Genomic DNA, 18,973 nt, shown 5'->3' on the forward strand with positions numbered 1-18,973 from the left:
AGGAAATGCTGGGTGAGTCTAAATGCTGGTGATGGATTCACTGTCCCTCCTGCCATACAGATCACTGACTGAAAGATTCAATCCTTGAGTGTGGCTATATCCACAGACAGACTGGCTCAGTCCAGCAAGAGGGCATCTGGAAGTTGAATTAACTGCTGGTGATTGTTGAGTAGAAATATACATCTTTGATCTTTCATCAACCGACAACCTGATATCAAACAGCAAGGGGCATGTCAAATTCATCAACATTCCTTTAATGCGGCGAGGAACTCTTAATGGTAAACCAACAGCTGAGTAACAGGATGACAGTACAACAGTAGGTAGAGAATCAAGGCGCTGAGGTCAAAGCATTGAGCCAACACCCACCTGGGATGGGGTATAAAAGGCCTAGCAGGGAAAGGGGTTGTCACACTCAGTGGCTCGGCCTTCACAGCTGCTCTGAAGCTCCTGTGCTACCTCAGCCCACACCATGACCTCCTGCTACATCAGCTCATCTCGTTGTCTGGGCAGCACTCAGATGCCTGAAGCTGCAAATGTCTGCGGTTCCTGCATTGACGTTGGGGGCCAGCCTGGGGCAGAGGCCAAGGCTGCCTCCCTGTGCCTGTCCGCCACCCTGGCACATGCCAACAGGATGCCTGTGGGGACAACTCCTCTGGGCCGACCCAGCCTCTGTGTGCCCTACAGCTGCCAAACTGCTTGCCCCTTGCCAGGGACCCGCGACATTCCCGGCAACATCGGAGTGTGTGAGAACTATGGGGAAGGTGCCCCGAACGGCCACGAGAAGGTGACCATGCAGTTCCTGAATGACCGCCTGGCCAACTACCTGGAGAAGGTGCGTCAGCTGGAGCGGGAGAATGCGGAGCTGGAGACCAAGATCCGAGAGTCGAGCAAATGCCACGAGTCCAGCGTGTGTCCGGACTACCAGTCGTACTTCCGGACCATCGAGGAGCTCCAGCAGAAGGTGAGGTCTGAAGTAGCCTGGGGTATGCTGGGTCTAAAGAAGGTGGAAGGGCATGGCAGTCAAAGGGCCATTGAAGACTCAAGGGTCTTTGTGTTCTTGGGTTCTCTTGAGCATGAGCGTAGATGTCACCCATAGAGCTGGAGCCCAGAGTATGATGTTTTGTGCATGAAGTGTCTTCCTGGTTTTCCACAGATCCTGTGCAGCAAGGCTGAGAATACCAGGCTGGTAACTCAAATTGACAATGCTAAGCTGGCTGCCGATGACTTTAGAATCAAGTAAGTAGGGCTGGAAGAAGGCTCAGAGTGACTCCTCTTCTGTTTTATTTCTAGGTGCCCATCATGGTACTGGCCCAAAGTAGATGTTAAAAAGTGGTTACTGACTAGAACCTAGAAATGGTTGAAAGTGAACAAAAGCATTGAAACAAAATGAGGAAGAATCATCTAGATGGGTCAGGTCCTATGTCATTTTCTCCCCATCTAGAAGATAAGAAGGTTTTGTGTTATAGCCAGAAACAAAATCAAATCATTGCAAGAATAAATTTTCAGTTCATTGGTCATTGACAGATTCACTGACTCTTCGCTAAATTTATGAGTGGGAAGAATTGTCACTATAGCTTTTTGGTATCAAGAGTTGCAATTGAATGAATGAGAAAGGCATAAAAATCATCTGAAATAATTAATCCAAGGGGTAAACTAGAAAACTGTAGGTCTAGAAGGCTTACTTTCAAGCTATTCTTTTTCCTAGCGAAATGACTCCTTTATAGCAGAATGAATACTGCGTTAATTTGACCACTTAGGGTGAATCCATGTATCTACTATTAACCAAGATATACAATCCTGGATACTCCATTTATTCTCTCTGAGCCACAGTTTCCCATGTAGTTCCATCCAGTGGGCATAATGATATTTCTTCCAACAATGAGTTCTGTAGGTACAGGATCCAACACAGTGAATGTTGATTAACCAAGGAAATGAGGATCCAAGTTGGTGAAGGAAATGGAAACTGGGGGCAGCTGAAAGGGGCTGTCCTTGTCATCCTGCTAACCTTTCATCTCCTGTCCTGGAAGGCACGAGAGTGAGCTGTCCCTACGCCAGGTGGTGGAGGCGGACATGTGTGGGATGCACAAGCTCCTGGATGACCTGAGCCTGGCCAAGGCCGACCTGGAGGCCCAGCAGGAGTCCCTGAAGGAGGAGATGCTCTGCCTCAAGAGCAACCATGAGCAGGTCTGGGCTTGGGGCTGCAGACCCATGGGAGAGGGCACTGAGCAGAGAAGAGAGCACTGCCCACCCTGTGGCTGTAGGATTTCTAATCCGCCAGGCTCAGTTGGCATCAGGATGAGGGGTTGATCTGGGTGTGGGAGTCAGGCTGACTCTGTAGGACGTAGCAGAGGTGGTGGGGCCGGTGGAGGGGTTCCTTGTCTCTAAAGGTTTGCCTTGTGAATTTAGGAAGGCGACCCACTGGGCTCTTCCCAGTGGATCCTGGACAAGATCTTTCACATCGTGCACAAGTGGGCTCACCCCTCATGCTGCTCGTCAGAGAAGGGGTTCAGGTGCCATCTGCTCTGTTCACAGCCCTTTTCTCACTCAGAGTGTTGGTCCTTCTGTGCCCACAGGAAGTCCACATCCTGAGGGGCCAGCTGGGAGACAAGCTCCAGATTAAGCTGGACGCAGAGCCCACCGTGGACCTGAGCAGGGTGCTGGATGAGATGCGGTGCCACTACGAGGCCATGATGCAGACCGGCCGCAATGACGTGGAGCAGTGGTTCCAAGATCAGGTGAGGGTGCCGCCTCGGAGCAGGGAGGGCCTCCCGGCTTCCACCTGGGCAGGGAGGTGATGTGATGTCTGTGTGCACTTGTGCTTCAGTCCGAGAGCATCAGCAAGCAGGACATGTCCTGCTCCAAGGAGCTGCAATGCTGTCAGTCGGAGATCCTGGAGCTGAGGCGCACGGTGAACGCCCTGGAGGTGGAGCTTCAGGCCCAGCACAGCCTGGTACGGTCTTCTGCCCTCACCGTGCTGCTGGTGCCATGGGCCACGGCCTGGCAGCAGCGTGTCTTAGAAGTCCCACTCATCACTAACAATCAGAACTCAGGGGCTGGGTCCCTCTCTCCCCGGGGGAGATGCCTCGCCATCAAGGTTGGTTTGACCCCCAAAACTGGTTCTTTAAAAAGCCAACTCCACTTCCTTTACAATAAAGGGTGGCGATTCAGGCCCTCGTTCCACAAGACGTCACTGAGTGTCTCCTTGGTCAGGTACTGGGAATACAGGGATGAACACTTCCTCCAGGTAGAATTTTGTGAAAAGTCGTGGTGATATGGGCAGCGATTTCTCCAGAGTTCTGGGCATGTCCTATGACATGGTGAGGTTGGCCATGATTCCTACTGCTGAATTTTGGGACACCTCGGTCTCTTACCCGGTTATTTGCCACTACAGAAGGACTGTCTGCAGAACTCCCTGTGTGAGTCGGATGCACGCTTCGGCACCGAGCTGGCCCAGATGCAGATCCTGATCCGCGATGTGGAGGAGCAGCTGTCTGAGATCCGGGCTGACCTGGAGCGGCAGAACCAGGAGTACCAGGTGCTGCTGGACGTCAAGGCCCGGCTGGAGTGCGAGATCAACACGTACCGGAAACTTCTGGAGAGCGAGGATTGCAAGTACGTGTGATAGAGTCAATTTCTCACCAAGACACATACTGACTATAAAGCAGTTCCTCACAGATAACTGACATGGTTGTGGAAGGAGATATCAGCATGGAGAGCAAGCCTCCCTGTCCACACTGGCTTAGTGATGTGCTCAACTCTCCTGGTGTATGTGGATTGCATTGTGGATTGACTATTACATAAATGATAGCTGGTTCCTAAGCCAAGTCCCCCTAGAAGACTCTTGGACACGGAGAGACACAGATAGCACTGGAAGAGGAACTACTCACACAGATTTCATTGCATTCTGTGACTTGGTGGCAGACTTGTCTTTTGTCCATTTTGGTCTTGCCTCTTCCGTGCATCACTGAGACATCTTTGTACTCCCTGTGTCTAACTCTTTCTCTCTCTCTCTCTCTCTCTCTCTCACTGCAGACTCCCCATCAATCCCTGCTCTACGGCTGCTGCCTGTGTCCTTCATCCAAGCTGTGTCCCAGCCACCTGCCCTCTCTAAGCAAGTGGCCTCGGCGCTGAGAAGTGATTCTGAAGGTCTGAGTGCTGGTGCAGGAGGTCAAGGCTGGTTGTACCCAGGCTAGGATTGCCTTCACCTGCTCATTAGCCTTCCTTCCAGGAAGACTGAACTCACTGGAGGCATGTTCACTGAATCAGAGCATAACAGAAACTTCTAAGCCATGGCTCCCTGTGTGTCCCTACACTGCATCCGCCCCTGCCCCCCCCCGCCATCCAATGCTATCATTGTCTTTCACTTAAGCTATCATTTGATCCCAGTACCTCTTCTGGGATTTGCCTTCTAGTCCCATGCTTCAGAGTCTCCTAAGATGTAATTGGGTTCCTGTATGAAACGGTCAATAAATCTCTTTCCTGTATTAAGTGCTACGTTTCTCGTGCTTGGCAATGTATATGGTGTGATAAACAACTCTGGCCCTCAAGACCTTGGGTGATCTTTGGCCCCGACATGTCTTGTCACTGCCAGGATCTTCCACTGGGGCACTGGGGTCTTAGCCTCTGGATGAAGGCCCTTTGCTGACATTCGATTTACCTTGCCCATCGATCTCTATGGGCTGGTGAAAGGAAGACATGTTGGTTGCCAAGGTTGAATTCCTTCAGAACAGCTCAGAACTAACATGTCCCTGCCGTGCTTTTGGCATCTTTAGCGTCTTGGTATTTTGTCCAAGAGCAAAATCACACAACTTAGAGTTCTCATCTAGCCAAAGGGAGGTCATGCTGAGAACTGCCCTGGCCAGGTTGCCAAGTTTTTATTTTTTATTTTTCTCTCATTCAAACTGGCTCCTGTGTGGAGGCACGGAATTACTACCTCCTCTCTTAGCTTGGGTACTCAGGACAGTTGTCTGGGTCCTGGGCATATTTCCCTCCCAAGAGAGGTGTCCTTGTCTATTTGCTGTTGCCTTTGGAGTGCTGAAGGTGAGGAGCACAGTAGGCATGAGTCTGCCTCTTGGACATGGCTCTGACCCAGGCCCAGGTGGGTCACAGTCAGACATGGTGGAAGACCACCCAAGAGATGATGTGCCTTCTTTGCTGTGCTACTCAATTTAGCTTCTGGAATGTGCCGAGCATGCCCAGAAGAATGAAGCTCTCAGGTTTCGGCTCACCTGCGGAACCTGGTCCCAAGATCAATGCAAATTCGGATCTTCTGCCTAGTAGCACAGTATGGTGGGAAGGGCACTTGCTCTGGAGTTGGGCAGATCTGGGCTCAAATGCCACCCTTTGTGACACCAGTTAAGTGAAGTCGCCGGGCCATGACACTCTCTTGAGACTTACTCTTCAGTTGTAAGGTTAGAAAGATTCTATTTTCCTTCACTGTTGCTGAGGGATAATCCATACAATGCTCCTGGCACAGAGAAGGTGGATATTGGTTTATGGGGCTCCCTGGGAACCAGCAGGGATAATCTTTCCCTCTTAGAAGGAAAGAGGGACTAAGGAGGTGGTAGCAAAACCCATTAGCAGTATCAGGGGCCATGTATTTCTGAGTTGGTGGCCTAGAAGTTTGACCACCCTCCTTGTCCACTTATAAGCAATAATAAATAAATAATAAAATCAATCACTGTTGTTATCGGAGCTTAGTTTTTCACTCCAAGTGTCCTAACCAACATTAAAAAAAAAGCATTCTTTGGGCTGTCAGAGGACAAAAATGTCCAAACGTCCAGTGGGCTCTGTGGGCTTTCTTCTAACAAATACCTCACAAGAATCGTATGTTTTAAGGAGTAGCCATAGGTTTTCATGCAACAGCACCATGAAAATCGGGCCTTGTCCCCCTGCTAGCCTGACCAGGCTAAGTGTGGGACTCCCGAAGATCCTGGGTGTGGCAAGAAAGGCAATTCAGAGGCAGGATGGGTACTGCAGGCAAGGGAGGCTGGCAGGTGTCTACCCAGCCTGGCCCAGGGCACCTGGACATGGAGGTTTTACCCTCATCCGTAATTATGGCCTGAGGGCTCAGGGCGCCCTCTGGTGCCCAAACCCGGGCACTCACAGAGTGACTCCCATCTCTGCACCTTCCCCTCGGCGGCGCTCTGGCCCCTACATCTCCCTATCCTCCCAGATTGGACGGACAGCCTAGATGCACTATTAGGCTTTGCTGTGGTCACAATAATTTCAACCAGGTTGACTGATTATTTTTCTTCCCCTGAGACTCTGACTTGGGACCGGATCCGGTTCTGAGCCACCTGGTAAAGTACTGAGCCCATTGGTTTTCGGATTACCACCCCTGCACTACCAGTGTGCTGGTTTGTAATATTTCCTTCCAGGCTTCACCTATGACACCAGGCAGGCCTCTGCAGGCCCCTGTACTCATTGTCTGTTTTGTTTTGTTTGTTTGTTTTTCACTCAAATGCCATTTCTCCCAAATGCCAGGAAAGTGGAAGGAGTAAGGGTGGCCCGCTGCCGTCCTCAGGGGCAGATGCTGCCGTCACTGAGCGAGCTCGGGGGAAGGGCCCACACTTCTGCTCCCGCTGTTTAACCCGGAAGCCAAGGATATCGAGGTGGAATTCTGGACTTCCGGGACAGGAGCATTTTTTATTTAGGCACCAATTTTCGTGTGTTGTGGTCCACGATGTATGATACCTAAGGCTCCACCTCGTCACACCCGCATCATCCTCCTTACAAAGAACAAAATCAAATTCGCCCCTTCTGAGGACCACTTATAATAATCTTCACGAGCTCATCTTGTTGTCTTTGTCTTTCTCCACCTAATTTAGTGTTTCTCAACTTTTTTCTCATCCATGCCTTCTCATTTGACACATATTAGAAAAAATCCCTCTGGGGCTCCTGGGTGGCTCAGTCGGTTGAGCGTCCGACTTTGGCTCAGGTCATGATCTCGCAGTTCATGAGTTCGAGCCCCACATCCAGCTCTGTGCTGACAGCTCGGAGCCTGGAGCCTGTTTCGGATTCTGTGTCTCCCTCTCTCTGACCCTCCCCCACTCATGCTCTGTCTCTCTCTGTCTTTCAAAAATGAATAAATGTTTAAAAAAAAATCCCTCACTTTGGGGTGCCTGGGTGGTTCAGGTGCTTAAGTGTCTGACTTCTGCTCAGGTCATGACCTTGTGGTTCTCAAATTTGAGCCTGACATCGGGCTGTCTGCTGTCAGTGCAGAGCCCTCTTTGGGTCCTCTTCTCCCTCTCTCCCTGCCCCTCCTCCACTTGTGTTCTCTCTCTCTCTCAAAAATAAACATTTTTTCCAAAGATAAGCGTTAAAAAAAGAAATCTCTCACTTGTCACTTAATGTTGTTTTAGCTTTCAAAAATATAAATACGGAACTCAATCATGGCCAAAAGCTCATTTCGAATACAGGTTGTATTTGTTTTTAAGTGACACTCCCTCTAGCCAAATGATCTTCCTTGCCACCTCCCCTCTAGTGGGGGGCGGGGGGAGGAGGGAACCCTCCTTTTGAGAATTGCTGCCCTGTTCAGGTATGAGCCTCTGGGCTAACTCAACAGCCCTACCTGCTTGCCAGGTGTAAGAAGAAAACTTAGCGGCTCAGGAGAGTTTCTCAGTGAGTTCAAGCAATTCAAGTCTTGGATCTCCTGGTGGACAGTCCCACTTGGCTATATTTCAGATTCTCCAAACTTCAATTCAGCCTCTCCCCCTTGAGCCTACTCTTTGCCTTGACTTCCTGGCTCCCTTTCCCAGCACATTATTGTTCCAGGAGCCCAGGGACCGCAAGAGCACTTTTGGTGTCCCTCCTTCCTTTGACCCCCATATACAGCAAATCACTCAACCTCGTGGACTCTTTCGTCAGAATCTTCTTATAACACCTCTGCCTCCCATCTCTTCCTACCTGTCGGCACTGCTGGGGGCGGGATTTGGATTCCATCATGTGCTGCCTGGGGTCTCGTAAGAGCCTTCTCCTCTTCTGTCTGCCCCGTCTCTTCTGCGCCACCTTTATGCCGCACACACCACCAGCCTTTCACTCTCTTGCTTAATGGTTCCGGAGTGTGCATTTTGTATCAGGCGCTGCAGTACTTACTAGAGAGCCCACAAAATCGAGATTCAGCGTTCCCATCACATGGGTGCTTACTGGGTACTACTTTTCCTAAACTGCTACTTTGGTCATCTCTCTTGTCTGCCCAAAACTTTCCAGAGGACTCTGTTCTGTCTCCCCATATATTTCTAGCTCTTTGGACGAGGGTGCAGCCCAGAGGAGAACGGCACCTGTTTGTTGCATGAATGGAGTGGATGGAATGGGTGTCTGGGCTCCTGGCTGGGAGCCGCAGCTTGGGCTTGAGCGTCTGGCCGACCTGAGCTAATGTTTCACGGACTTCCTCTTCTACTTTTGTGAGCTCAGACAGGTTACCTAACCACTCTGAGCTTTTTCTTATTCTACAGTGGTACATTGGTAACTACTTTTCAGTGTGGTTGAAAGGATTAAAGCACCAGGTACAATACGGTGTAGCACATAGTAGGTGGTCAAATGTGATAGTTCGTATCAACTCTGGATATATAGGGGTGTGTGTGTGTGTGTGTGTGTGTGAGAGAGAGAGAGAGAGAGAGAGAGAGAGAGAGATGAAATCCTGTGTAAGTGCCAAGCCAGAATCCCAGCACCTAGTAATGTTAAAGTGTATCACTTCACTTGACCTTCATCTGTCCTCCACAGACATTGTTTCATGTGGGCTTACCCACTGGTTTAACAAACACTGTATGGGTTTCCCCTTTTGTCCCTCCCTTCTCCAGTCTTAGATGTCCTTGCAAAACAAACCTCTATGAAGAAGAGTAAACCAGGAAGAAATCAAACAGAACTTGCTTATTCAATTGAGGAAAACATATGCTCACGTATCTGAAATGTGCCCCAACATCGGTGCACAAATGTTCCGCAAAAATACCATTTTGCTACATTGTGCTTCGTTTACATAGGATGACAACCACCATGAGGCTCCTCTTTCCCGGAGAGCAGAAGTCCTGTTTTCAAAGTGTGCTCCCCAGATCCCCAGAGTCCGTATCACCCGGGAACTTGTTAGCAATGCAGACTCTCGTGCCTGACTCCAAACCTACTGAATCAGAAACTCTGGCGCGGAGCCTGGCAATCTGCATTTTTGCAAGCCCGCTGGATGATTCTGATGTGGCCTAAAGTTTGAGAATCACCTGCGTAGAAGTTACGAAGATATAAGGCGACCACATTTTTAGCGTAAATGAGCACACATTTCAGTTTCATAGGGTTTAAAAATGCGGTTTGACTCTGCAAGGTGTACGTTTTTGTGTCATTCAAGGTGGTTTCTTTCCAGGAGGGCCTCTGTTGGCTGCACACTTACATTCCCAAGCTTGCACCCCTGCTTCTCCAGAGCCCACCACACGTGTCTCTGCTTGAGTGTGTACCTGTGCTTACCTCTTTTTTCTAGAAAATCCTCTCTCTCCTTCCTCTGCCTGTCCAAATCTTAACCTATCTTTGAAGCTCCAGATAAAGTCTCTTTGATGTCCGCCCCTCACCCCAGCTCTCCCTGTGACTTCTCTTTCTTCTGAGTGACATGACCTATTTCTCCTTCTGCTCTGCGATTTTTGCGACGGGAATTTGTCTGATTCAGCCCTGAGGTCCTCATGGTGCCTTGAGAGGGCTTTGAATATTGGAGCGTATATGAATACTGGATCCCTCGGAGTAGCTCACTGGGACAAGTTCACGGATTCACCCTGCCTTGGTGAATACTGCCCATATCTCTACAAGGAGTAGTTAAGAGGGAGTGTCCTCATGGGTCTCGCTGATCGTATATGGGACCGGCTGGTGGCTGGGTGGGTATCATGGTTGAAGAGTTGGTGGCACCAGCACACTCCACACAAGATTCCTGGGCAAGAAAATTTGCTGGGCCATCTGCTGGCAGCCTCTTAATTCCAGCTCATCCAAAATTCCATTCTAGAGCCTTCACTTAAGAGTGGTAGAGACTCCATGGAATGTATTCAGAGGGATGTACTCCGGATGGTGAGGGGGATCAGAACCATTTGTCATAAAGAGCTGTAGGTCAGCCATTGTGGCAGAATGATTGGATTTATCCTGCATGGGACACCATGGATAGAGCTGGAAAGTAAATTAAAGGACAGACTCTTTGACTTACTTGCTAACATACCTCCAGCATCCAGCATCAGAGCCTGTCTGGCAGAGAATGGGTACTCACTCAATATTTGTTGAATGAATGAATGAAGGAAGAAACGAAAGCAATGGACATAAATAGCACGGAGGTAGATAGGTTTCTGCATAAAGGACTTTCTAATAGTCCCCTATATTGTAAGCCCCTGAAGACAAAGCTGGCTGCTATTTATCTCTTGACCCCAGTATCTTGCACAAAGCCTGGGAAACTGTGGGACACAGGGGCCCAGTTGGCCAATGATGGGATAGACCTTCTGGAGAGTGGTGGACTGGATGCTGAGTTGGGAGGTTATCAGAAGGGATTCAATGCCAAACGCCCCTAGACTAGAGGACTTTGAGATCCCTTTCGGCTCAGATTCCATGTTTTAGAGCCACCTAAAACACGTACTGCTGCTTCAAGGGCCCTCCTGGTGAATGCATTCATCTTCAGAATGGGGTCAAAGCGTCTTCATTAGCATAGCCTGGAAGCTGGCAGGCTGCCCTTTTCCAGGGCTTACTGAACAACCGGCCACTGACTTATTTAGGAATAGAGGAGGCCATAAACCTTCTGATGCTCTGAGTGTGTCTGAAGATTAAGGAAATTTAAATTTATTCTAGAGTCTGCTAAGTAATGGACAATCAAGGTACGTGCATTTCTTTGAAATGTACGAAGTTTCAAAAGATGAAAGATCAAAGTTCTTGAGTGTGTATCTTCTTAAACAAGGTGAAGAGGGAGTCAGTCGGTGGGATGACCAGTGTCTTACAAGGGAAGATGCCAGAAAAGAGGGGGAGGTGCCTGAGAACAGACACCATAAAGTGCTAATCACTGCCCGCCTTAATTAGTCTATAGACTCTAATACACAAAAACATAATTTTATTTCTTGGGATCACAGATTACCCCATTTCATTCATGATTTTTTTTTCCACTTCCAAAACTACTTATCTGTTTCACGCCTGCACAGGGAAAGTTTTAATTCCCACATCAGTTTGATAGGTTGTATTTTCGTCTTAATTCAGTTTAAAATACTTTAATTTCTCATTTGATGTCTCCCTTGACCCATGGGTAATTAAAAAGTGTCTATTCAGTTTCCAAACACCAAAATCAATTTGGAAGTTAGGTTTCTTTTTCATTGTTCTGGCCTGGTGTTGTTCTGTAATGTTTATACAGGAAACTTTCATCTCTCTTCTGTTACTTTGCTTCGAAAAGAGCGTGGATATTTATTTTCCCTCATATTTGAGGAGAGTCAGCTTCCAGGGGCAGATTCCTACCTTTGATTTACCTTTACCTGAAGACTATATATGGGATGGTCCTGGCATTCAAGGCTTCCCACAACCTGGACTAAATGCAACTTTCCAGTGCCGGCAAATGTGTGTTCATGATAAGCATCAGCATAGCTAGACTATTTTCCATTTCCCAGACTTGTTTGATTCTGTTCATTTTGGTGTCTATGAGAGATGCTGTCTCCCTCAACCCCTCCTGGAAACCATTATCAGAAACACAGTTTAAATGTTCCCTGTTCCATGAAGTCTTTCTGGTCACTCAGTGTTTTCTCTTCCTAAAATCTATGCAACTTTTTTTTTTAACACCCTCTCTTATTGCCTTTATAATATTAAGGTCATTTACTTTCCTATTCCCCTTACTAAAAATCTAACCCCTTCCCTCCAAGCAAGCTAAGCCATGTCCCACCTTGGACACTCCATACACATCCGCTGAAACAAACTAATTGTGATTTGATTTTCTTTCCTCAATGTGCCTGATTACTATCTCAGACTTTGCCATGATGGGAACATTTGGAGGCAGGAAAAGAATATAGAATGGGAGAGACTTTGGGGGGATACTGGGAGTCTCTGGGTCTTGATGATCTCACAGAGATAAGCTGACTGAGGGGAAAGGGACATAAACCACAGAATGCGGGCCACTTGGAGAAGACCTCGTTTTCTCTGTATTCTAGGACCCTGCAGTGAGGGGGAAGCTTCCTGTGTGGGTGAAGGCCTCTTTCATGAGCTCATTAACTCTTTATGAGAGACAAAATCACTGACTAATAGAGTGATTGTATGAGAATCAATATAAATATTAATGAGGAAAATGCCTATTTTCTTGCACCAACACCCACTACAAGCCTATATAAGTTCTGGAGGAGAAGGAAGGCTTCATCTTCAAGCAAATTCAACAGCGGGCAAAGCACGAGCCTGGCCTGTACACCATGACTTCTACTCATTGTGATTCTCTCCTCAGTGGACAGGTTTCAGAGCCCACGGCTGCCTCCCTGTGCCTCTCCGCCACCCTGGCACATGCCAACCGGGTGCGTGTGGGGGCAACGCCTCTGGGCCGACCCAGCCTCTGTGTGCCCTACAGCTGCCAAACCGCTTGCCCCTTGCCAGGGACCCGCGACATTCCCGGCAACATCGGAGTGTGTGAGAACTATGGGGAAGGCGCCCCGATTGGCCACGAGAAGGTGACCATGCAGTTCCTGAACGACCGCCTGGCCAACTACCTGGAGAAGGTGCGTCAGCTGGAGCGGGAGAACGCAGAGCTGGAGACCAAGATCCGAGAGTCGAGCAAATGCCACGAGTCCAGCGTGTGTCCAGACTACCAGTCGTACTTCCGGACCATCGAGGAGCTCCAGCAGAAGGTGAGGTCTGTGGTGCTCCAGGTCAGGGGTTGGTAAACTATGGCCCCATTTGGCCTACTGACTGATTTTGTAAATAAAGTTTTATTGGTACACAGCCATGCTCATTCATTAATGCATTGTATATGGCTGCTTTTGTGCTATAATGGCAGAGTTGAGTAGTTGTGACAGAGATTCATGGCCTTCAAAGCCTTAAATATTTACTGTTTTGCCCTTTACAGAAAAAGATTACTGATACTTGCACAGAATTTTGAGGGCCTGGATTGATAGTGGAAACAGCCATAGCTGAAATTTCTTTTTCTTTCTTTCTTTCTTTCTTTCTTTCTTTCTTTCTTTCTTTCTTTCGTTCTTTCTTTCTTTCTCTCTCTTTCTTTCTTTCTTTTTCTCTCTCTCTCTCTTTCTTCTTTTTTCTTTCTCTTTCTTTCTTTCTTTCTTTCTCTCTTTCTTTCTTTCTTCTTTTTTATTTCTTTCTTTCTTCCTTTTTCTTTCTTTCTTGTTGATTGTGGGAAGAGAATCTCTTGAGTGGAGGTGAATGGGAACATGTAAAAGATGAGATGTAGGATTTGGCTCTCCAGGATTTATGTTTACTTAGTCACAGTCCTTACAAATCTAACATTGTAGTTGCAAAATCAGTGCAATGTAATTTCTGGCATGGCACAAGGTAGAATGTTGTAATGTCCTTCATGAACCAGTATATGGCCATTCAGTAGCATTGGTCTCTTCTGCATATCTGCTGTCCCCTTTGTAGGTCAATGCAATGCTTCTTAAGAGCCTACATCTTAGTTTTGGAGATGGGAAGACAAAGAATGTCATAACAGGGGCCACAAAACCTGGCTAGATTCACAGAAGACCTTTGGGGAGGTTGGCCAACCAACATGAGGGACTTCTTATTAAGAACAGGTTCCCTGGGGCGCCTGGGTGGCTCAGTCAGTTAAGCGTCTGGCGTTGGCTCAGGTCACGATCTTGCAGTTTGTGGGTTTGAGCCCCGTGTCGGGCTTTGTGCTGACAGCTCAGAGCCTGGAGCCTGCTTTGGATTCTGTGTCTCCCTCTCTCTGCCCCTTCCCCACTCATGCTCTGTCTCTCTCTGTCTCTCAAAAATAAATAAACATTTAAAAATTATGTATAGGAAAAAAGAACAGGTCCCCCTTTATGTAAACCTTTCATATCCAGCCCATTGTTCCGTGGCCTAGATTTCAGATCTTGTTTATATCAGGGGAAGCATCACAGCTGGAGAAATAAAATTGAGTCTCTGTCAAATGTTCGGTTTGCTACTCCTTTCTATCTCCCAGTTCCTTTGGCCGTACGCCTTCAGCCTCTGCCAAGCATCTTCTTGCACACCACCCCCCGTCCTGTACCACACCAGGATCTCTTACGTGTTGGGAGTTTGCGCTGTCCCAAGGTGATGCTGTGAATCTTAGCCAATGGAACGTCTTTTGACCGGAGGCCATTGATGGTTCTGGAGGCAGTGAATTACTGAGCCTGCTTTCTCTCCCCAGATCCTGTGCATCAAATCTGAGAACAACAGGCTGGTTGTGCAAATAGACAACGCCAAACTGGCTGCAGATGACTTCAGGACCAAGTGAGTTGGGGTAGGGCACGCAGAGGGAGGAGCCAGGGGCCTCCCTGACTTCTTCGGTCTTGTGATGCAGCCGGCGTCAGAGATGTAATTGACCAAGATCCCAGACCGACAGTTACAGCAGGAGAAAACACAGAGCCTTATGCCTGAGACTTTGAAAGAACACCCACCCTGCTCCTCAGTTGTTTCGCTTTTACAGTTCACAACTGTTGAGAAGGCATCATCCACTTGCTGCTACTGTTGCAAGAACCTGGGGAGGCAGGCAGAGCAGCGGTGGCCTCATCTTTGTGAGGATACAGAAGCTCAGGGCCCTGAAGCGACCTGCCTGAAGTCACGTGGCTCCTGAGTGCTAGAACTGGAGCTTGGCCCCGCATTCCCTACCCCGAGGCCATTTCCTACCAAATTCTGATGCCTCCAGGAGGATGTTTCCACACTGCAGCCCGACCAATTTGTAAGCACTAGTAACTCATGACAGAAATCATGCTTCTGTCTACGATGGGAGGCATGTGAAGATCAAAAGGTTTATGTCACCTGAGAAGGTCCAACCTGGGAATAGGAAGGGGCATTGTGTTTTACTGTCTTTTTTTTTTTTTTTTTTTCAGGGCCCTGTAGAAGTCTCACTCCTCTGGAGCTAAAGAAAGCCATTTCCATCCTCCTATTTTGGCATTTGGCTTCTAATCCGAGAGAGAACCCAGGTTCTGTCTCAGTAGGGGACGGGGACGAGGAGGGTCTGCAGGGGTCACCTGGCGTGACAACTGCCTGGTGTGATTCGGCTGCCTCCCTTCTGGCCACCAGCCCACCCTGGCACTCTCAGGACCGGCCACTCTGCCAGGCTTGTCCTAGGTGCTCAGGGTCACATGCATGGGGAACACCCATTGCTGGCCGGGCTGGGCGTGTAGCCACATAGGAAATGTCGACTGCCAGTGTCCTGGGGCCCCTCTGCTCTCTAACCTCGATTTCTGTACGTGCCCTGCTAAAGGTACCAGACGGAGCACTCCCTCTGCCAGCTGGGGGAGGCCGATGTCTGCGGCCTGCGCAGGGCCCTGGACGACCTCACACTCGCCAAGTGTGACCTGGAGGCGCAGCTGGAGTCCCTGAAGGAGGAGCTGCTCTGCCTGAAGAAGAACCACGAGCAGGTGCATGGCCTTTTGCATGAGACTTTCTGGGGGGGGCGGGTTTCACGCTCATTTGGGGGAAGAAATGAAGCTCTTCGTCCTGCTCAGGATGGAAGTTCTGCAGGCTCTGCCTCATGGTTAAACCTCACGAGCTATGGAGGTGAGCTCCTGCTTTGGTGGGGGCCCGCTCTTCCTCCGCAGCCTCTGCGAGTTGTGGGGCTGGTGCCGTAGGTGACTCTCCCTCGGAGGGGCACAGGGAAATCACTGGGTGGGGGTCGGGGGCGGGGGACAGGAAGTGGGGGACGAGGCTTTGGGTGGAGGGCAGTGGGGGAGTCCCACGAATGGGATGTCCTCCTCCTGTGCCCACAGGAAGTCCACATCCTGAGGGGCCAGCTGGGGGACAAGCTCCAGATTAAGCTGGACGCGGAGCCCACCGTGGACCTGAGCAGGGTGCTGGACGAGATGCGGTGCCACTACGAGGCCATGATGCAGACCGGCCGCAACGATGTGGAGCAGTGGTTCCGAGATCAGGTGAGGGCGCCGCCTAGGAGCAGGGAGGGCCCCCCGGTTTCCACCTGGGCAGGGGGGTGATGTGATGTCTCTGTGCCCTTGTGCTTCAGTCCGAGAGCATCAGCAAGCAGGACATGTCCTGCTCCGAGGAGCTGCAGTGCTGCCAGTCGGAGATCCTGGAGCTGAGGCGCACGGTGAACGCCCTGGAGGTGGAGCTTCAGGCCCAGCACACGCTGGTGAGCCCCTCTGTATGCCTGGCAGACCCGGCTTGGCTCCCACGCCCAAGGGCACTTCCGGGTCAGGACGTGCCTCCCTTGAATACAGACCAGGACACGGCTCAAACCTTGACTTTCTCATAGATATGGAGGCTGAGGGCATGAACATTCACCCAGGGGAGGGAGACTCTGCAAGCTTCTCCTGAGGGTCTCCAGTGACGAGCAATAGCACGATGTTCGTTCTTCCAGCTGACGGCCTGCTAACGGGACCCAGAATTTTCTCTGGGCCTGGGCAGTGCCTTGGGGTGTCAAGGTCTTATTGAAGAGGCTGAGGGCTGCGTTCCGTGACTTCCCACCTGCTCCCCCTTTCGTGTTACAGAAGGACTGTCTGCAGAACTCCCTGTGTGAGTCGGATGCACGCTTCGGCACCGAGCTGGCCCAGATGCAGATCCTGATCCGCGACGTGGAGGAGCAGCTGTCTGAGATCCGGGCTGACCTGGAGCGGCAGAACCAGGAGTACCAGGTGCTGCTGGACGTCAAGGCCCGGCTGGAGGGCGAGATCAACACGTACCGGAAACTTCTGGAGAGCGAGGATCGCAAGTACGTGCCCTGACGTTCGTGTCAATGTCGGGTGTGAAAGCAGAGACCTCTCATGGGAGTGATTTGAAAGGAGGAGCGGCATTGCCGACCACATCTCTGGGGACAGACTTGGTACCCGGTAAACCTGGTGAGCTGCCTGGATGCGGAGGAGGGCCCGTGGGAACTTTTCGGCTCACGCCTTCCATTTTGCTGACCACGTTCCCAGATGCCAGTCACTGCCACGGGGGAGGGGGAGAGGTGCTGACATACTGGAGAGCTCAGTGCATTTAGGTTTTGCTAAACTCCCTGGAGGAAGTATTCCGGTCACAGGGAATCTTCATACTCAACGTTAAAATATATTGCTAAGGGCACTTGCAGCCATTGTCTCATTTTGTCCTTCCATTGCACTGTGAGAAAGGTAAGGGGGCTACACACTCCCCTTTAAGCAATAAAGGACAAGGCTACGGGCTGTGTGTAAATCTGGAGGGCAGCTGACGCCCAGCCTGCTCTCGCCCGGCCAGCCTTTCTGCCTTTCTCCGCCGTGTTCCTTCGCCTGTGGCAGGAAGCTCAGGTTTTGCACGTGGCCCCCTGAGCTCCCGTCCCAGCTCCACAGCGGGCTCCAACCACATCACTACCCTGTCTTTAGGCCTGGCAAGACCTCTGAGTTCTAAAATCCCCTTTGGCGTTTCTGATGCTAAAGCGCATACTTTTTGTCTTTCATGCCCCGACTCACGCCAATGTTTGAAACACCTTTTCTTTCTCCGCAGGCTGCCTTGCAACCCTTGTGCAACCCCGGCCTCCAGGACGCCCTGCCCGGCCCCTGTGGCCTCTGGGCCCTGCTCTCCCTGCCTTTCCGGGCCTCCTCCTCCTCGGGCCTCCTGTGCCTCCCGCTCATCGTCTCGATGCTGACGTTCCCCTCAGCTTGAGGGATCGGGGGATGGGGAATGTCTGCAGCCCCACCGGCCCCCTTCTGCGGGCCTGCCCCCTCCCCCAGCCCCTACCCTCCCAGGTCTTGCCCCCTCAGCCTGGCCCGGCTGCAGACTGACGACGCCAGGCAGCGCTTCTCTGCTGATGGGCTGTCCGGTCCGGCGGCTCAGCCCTCGCCCCTGGATTTGTGCTTCCTCTCTCCTCTCTTCTGTGGCCTCACAGTCTGAGATGTGGTAGGGAAACTTTTTGCTAATAAACTTGAGTTCCGCAGCATGAAGAGCCCAGGGCCTGTGGCCAAGGTCTCCATGCCGTGCCAAGAGGTGTCCCGGAGCCCGCTGATGGAAGCAGGGGCTGGGGCTCCCTCACCGGAGGGCTTCTGGGAGATGGCAAAGCCAGCAAGGACCGCAGTTGAAAACAGGACTGCGGCAGAATGGCACAGTTGAGAGACACCCAGCTGTATCTGGGTATCTAAAGCCTGATTCACAGAGCTTTAAAGTACACACAACAGATCTCGCCCCTCGCCTTCCACCTCTTGTCAGGATGAAGCCTCTGGTCCTTGTGCAAAGGAAAAGCTCAGGTTCGAGGTTCTGCCCAGACCCCCTAGAAGACTCCACTTAAAGTTAGCTTTTGTGCTCACATGCCCACGGGGAGCATGCCCTTGGTGAGGCCTTATGGATCTTGGGATGCCGCGTCCCACACAAACCCTGCAAAGAGGGGAGTGGTGGGTGGCTGAATCAAGACTTGAACTCTGGTTTCTTTGAATTAGGCCCAAACCCTGCACTCTGAAAGCTTTGAAAGGAAAAAGATTAAACACAAGGGCATTTAGGGTGGCGGATCTAAGAGTGGAGTCCCCCAGTTTACTTGGGGACTTTTAGGAAAGGCAAAGTTTTGGACCCCACCTCAGACTTTCTGAATAAGCAGTCCAGTTTGTTGAGCCTTCCAGATGATTCTATGTATACTCAAATTTGAGAACCACTGGGTTAGGGGGTTTATTTTGGGACTGAGCCCCTTACAGGCCAGATATATCCCAGGAGGAGTTGGCTACAGGCTCCTGATAGAGCCCATGTGTGAGGAAGGCTTCATCCGATCAAGATCGTGACTTTCCCCCCCATGCTGTGAAATGCTGAATGTGTTAAATGATGGCAATTTCTGAGCCTATTAGGCTATCAGTTGAGAAAAGGCCAAACTGGCCCATCCAAGCTCCCCCACAGGTTCCACCAGAAAGCCCTTGGGCAGCTGCCT

General features: G+C 50.4%; 2 protein-coding genes across 2 annotated transcripts; both read left to right on the plus strand.

The window, feature by feature from the left end:
* Positions 1-469: 469 nt before the first annotated feature.
* Positions 470-4,111, plus strand: LOC125158614 (keratin, type I cuticular Ha8-like). Its single transcript, XM_047845912.1, has 7 exons — positions 470-961; positions 1,154-1,236; positions 2,028-2,184; positions 2,574-2,735; positions 2,825-2,950; positions 3,392-3,612; positions 4,033-4,111. The coding sequence occupies exons 1-7, from the start codon at positions 470-472 to the stop codon at positions 4,109-4,111; spliced, it is 1,320 nt and encodes a 439-aa protein (XP_047701868.1).
* Positions 4,112-12,383: 8,272 nt separating this feature from the next.
* On the plus strand, positions 12,384-17,713 carry LOC125158615 (keratin, type I cuticular Ha8-like). Its single transcript, XM_047845913.1, has 7 exons — positions 12,384-12,812; positions 14,306-14,388; positions 15,365-15,521; positions 15,870-16,031; positions 16,121-16,246; positions 16,605-16,825; positions 17,572-17,713. The coding sequence occupies exons 1-7, from the start codon at positions 12,384-12,386 to the stop codon at positions 17,711-17,713; spliced, it is 1,320 nt and encodes a 439-aa protein (XP_047701869.1).
* The last annotated feature ends 1,260 nt before the right edge of the window (positions 17,714-18,973 follow it).

Source organism: Prionailurus viverrinus, unplaced genomic scaffold, assembly GCF_022837055.1.
Source record: "Prionailurus viverrinus isolate Anna unplaced genomic scaffold, UM_Priviv_1.0 scaffold_35, whole genome shotgun sequence".
Taxonomy (NCBI): domain Eukaryota; kingdom Metazoa; phylum Chordata; class Mammalia; order Carnivora; family Felidae; genus Prionailurus; species Prionailurus viverrinus.

Bases quoted from the DNA above. Each gene is read 5' to 3' on its own strand.
- LOC125158615 (XM_047845913.1), top strand. From the start codon at position 12,384: ATGACTTCTACTCATTGTGATTCTCTCCTCAGTGGACAGGTTTCAGAG. The intron at 15,522-15,869 runs GTGCATGGCCTT...CTGTGCCCACAG, and splicing joins TGAAGAAGAACCACGAGCAG to GAAGTCCACATCCTGAGGGG. The intron at 16,247-16,604 runs GTGAGCCCCTCT...TTCGTGTTACAG, and splicing joins TTCAGGCCCAGCACACGCTG to AAGGACTGTCTGCAGAACTC.
- LOC125158614 (XM_047845912.1), top strand. From the start codon at position 470: ATGACCTCCTGCTACATCAGCTCATCTCGTTGTCTGGGCAGCACTCAG. The intron at 1,237-2,027 runs GTAAGTAGGGCT...CTGTCCTGGAAG, and splicing joins GCCGATGACTTTAGAATCAA to GCACGAGAGTGAGCTGTCCC. The intron at 2,951-3,391 runs GTACGGTCTTCT...TTGCCACTACAG, and splicing joins TTCAGGCCCAGCACAGCCTG to AAGGACTGTCTGCAGAACTC.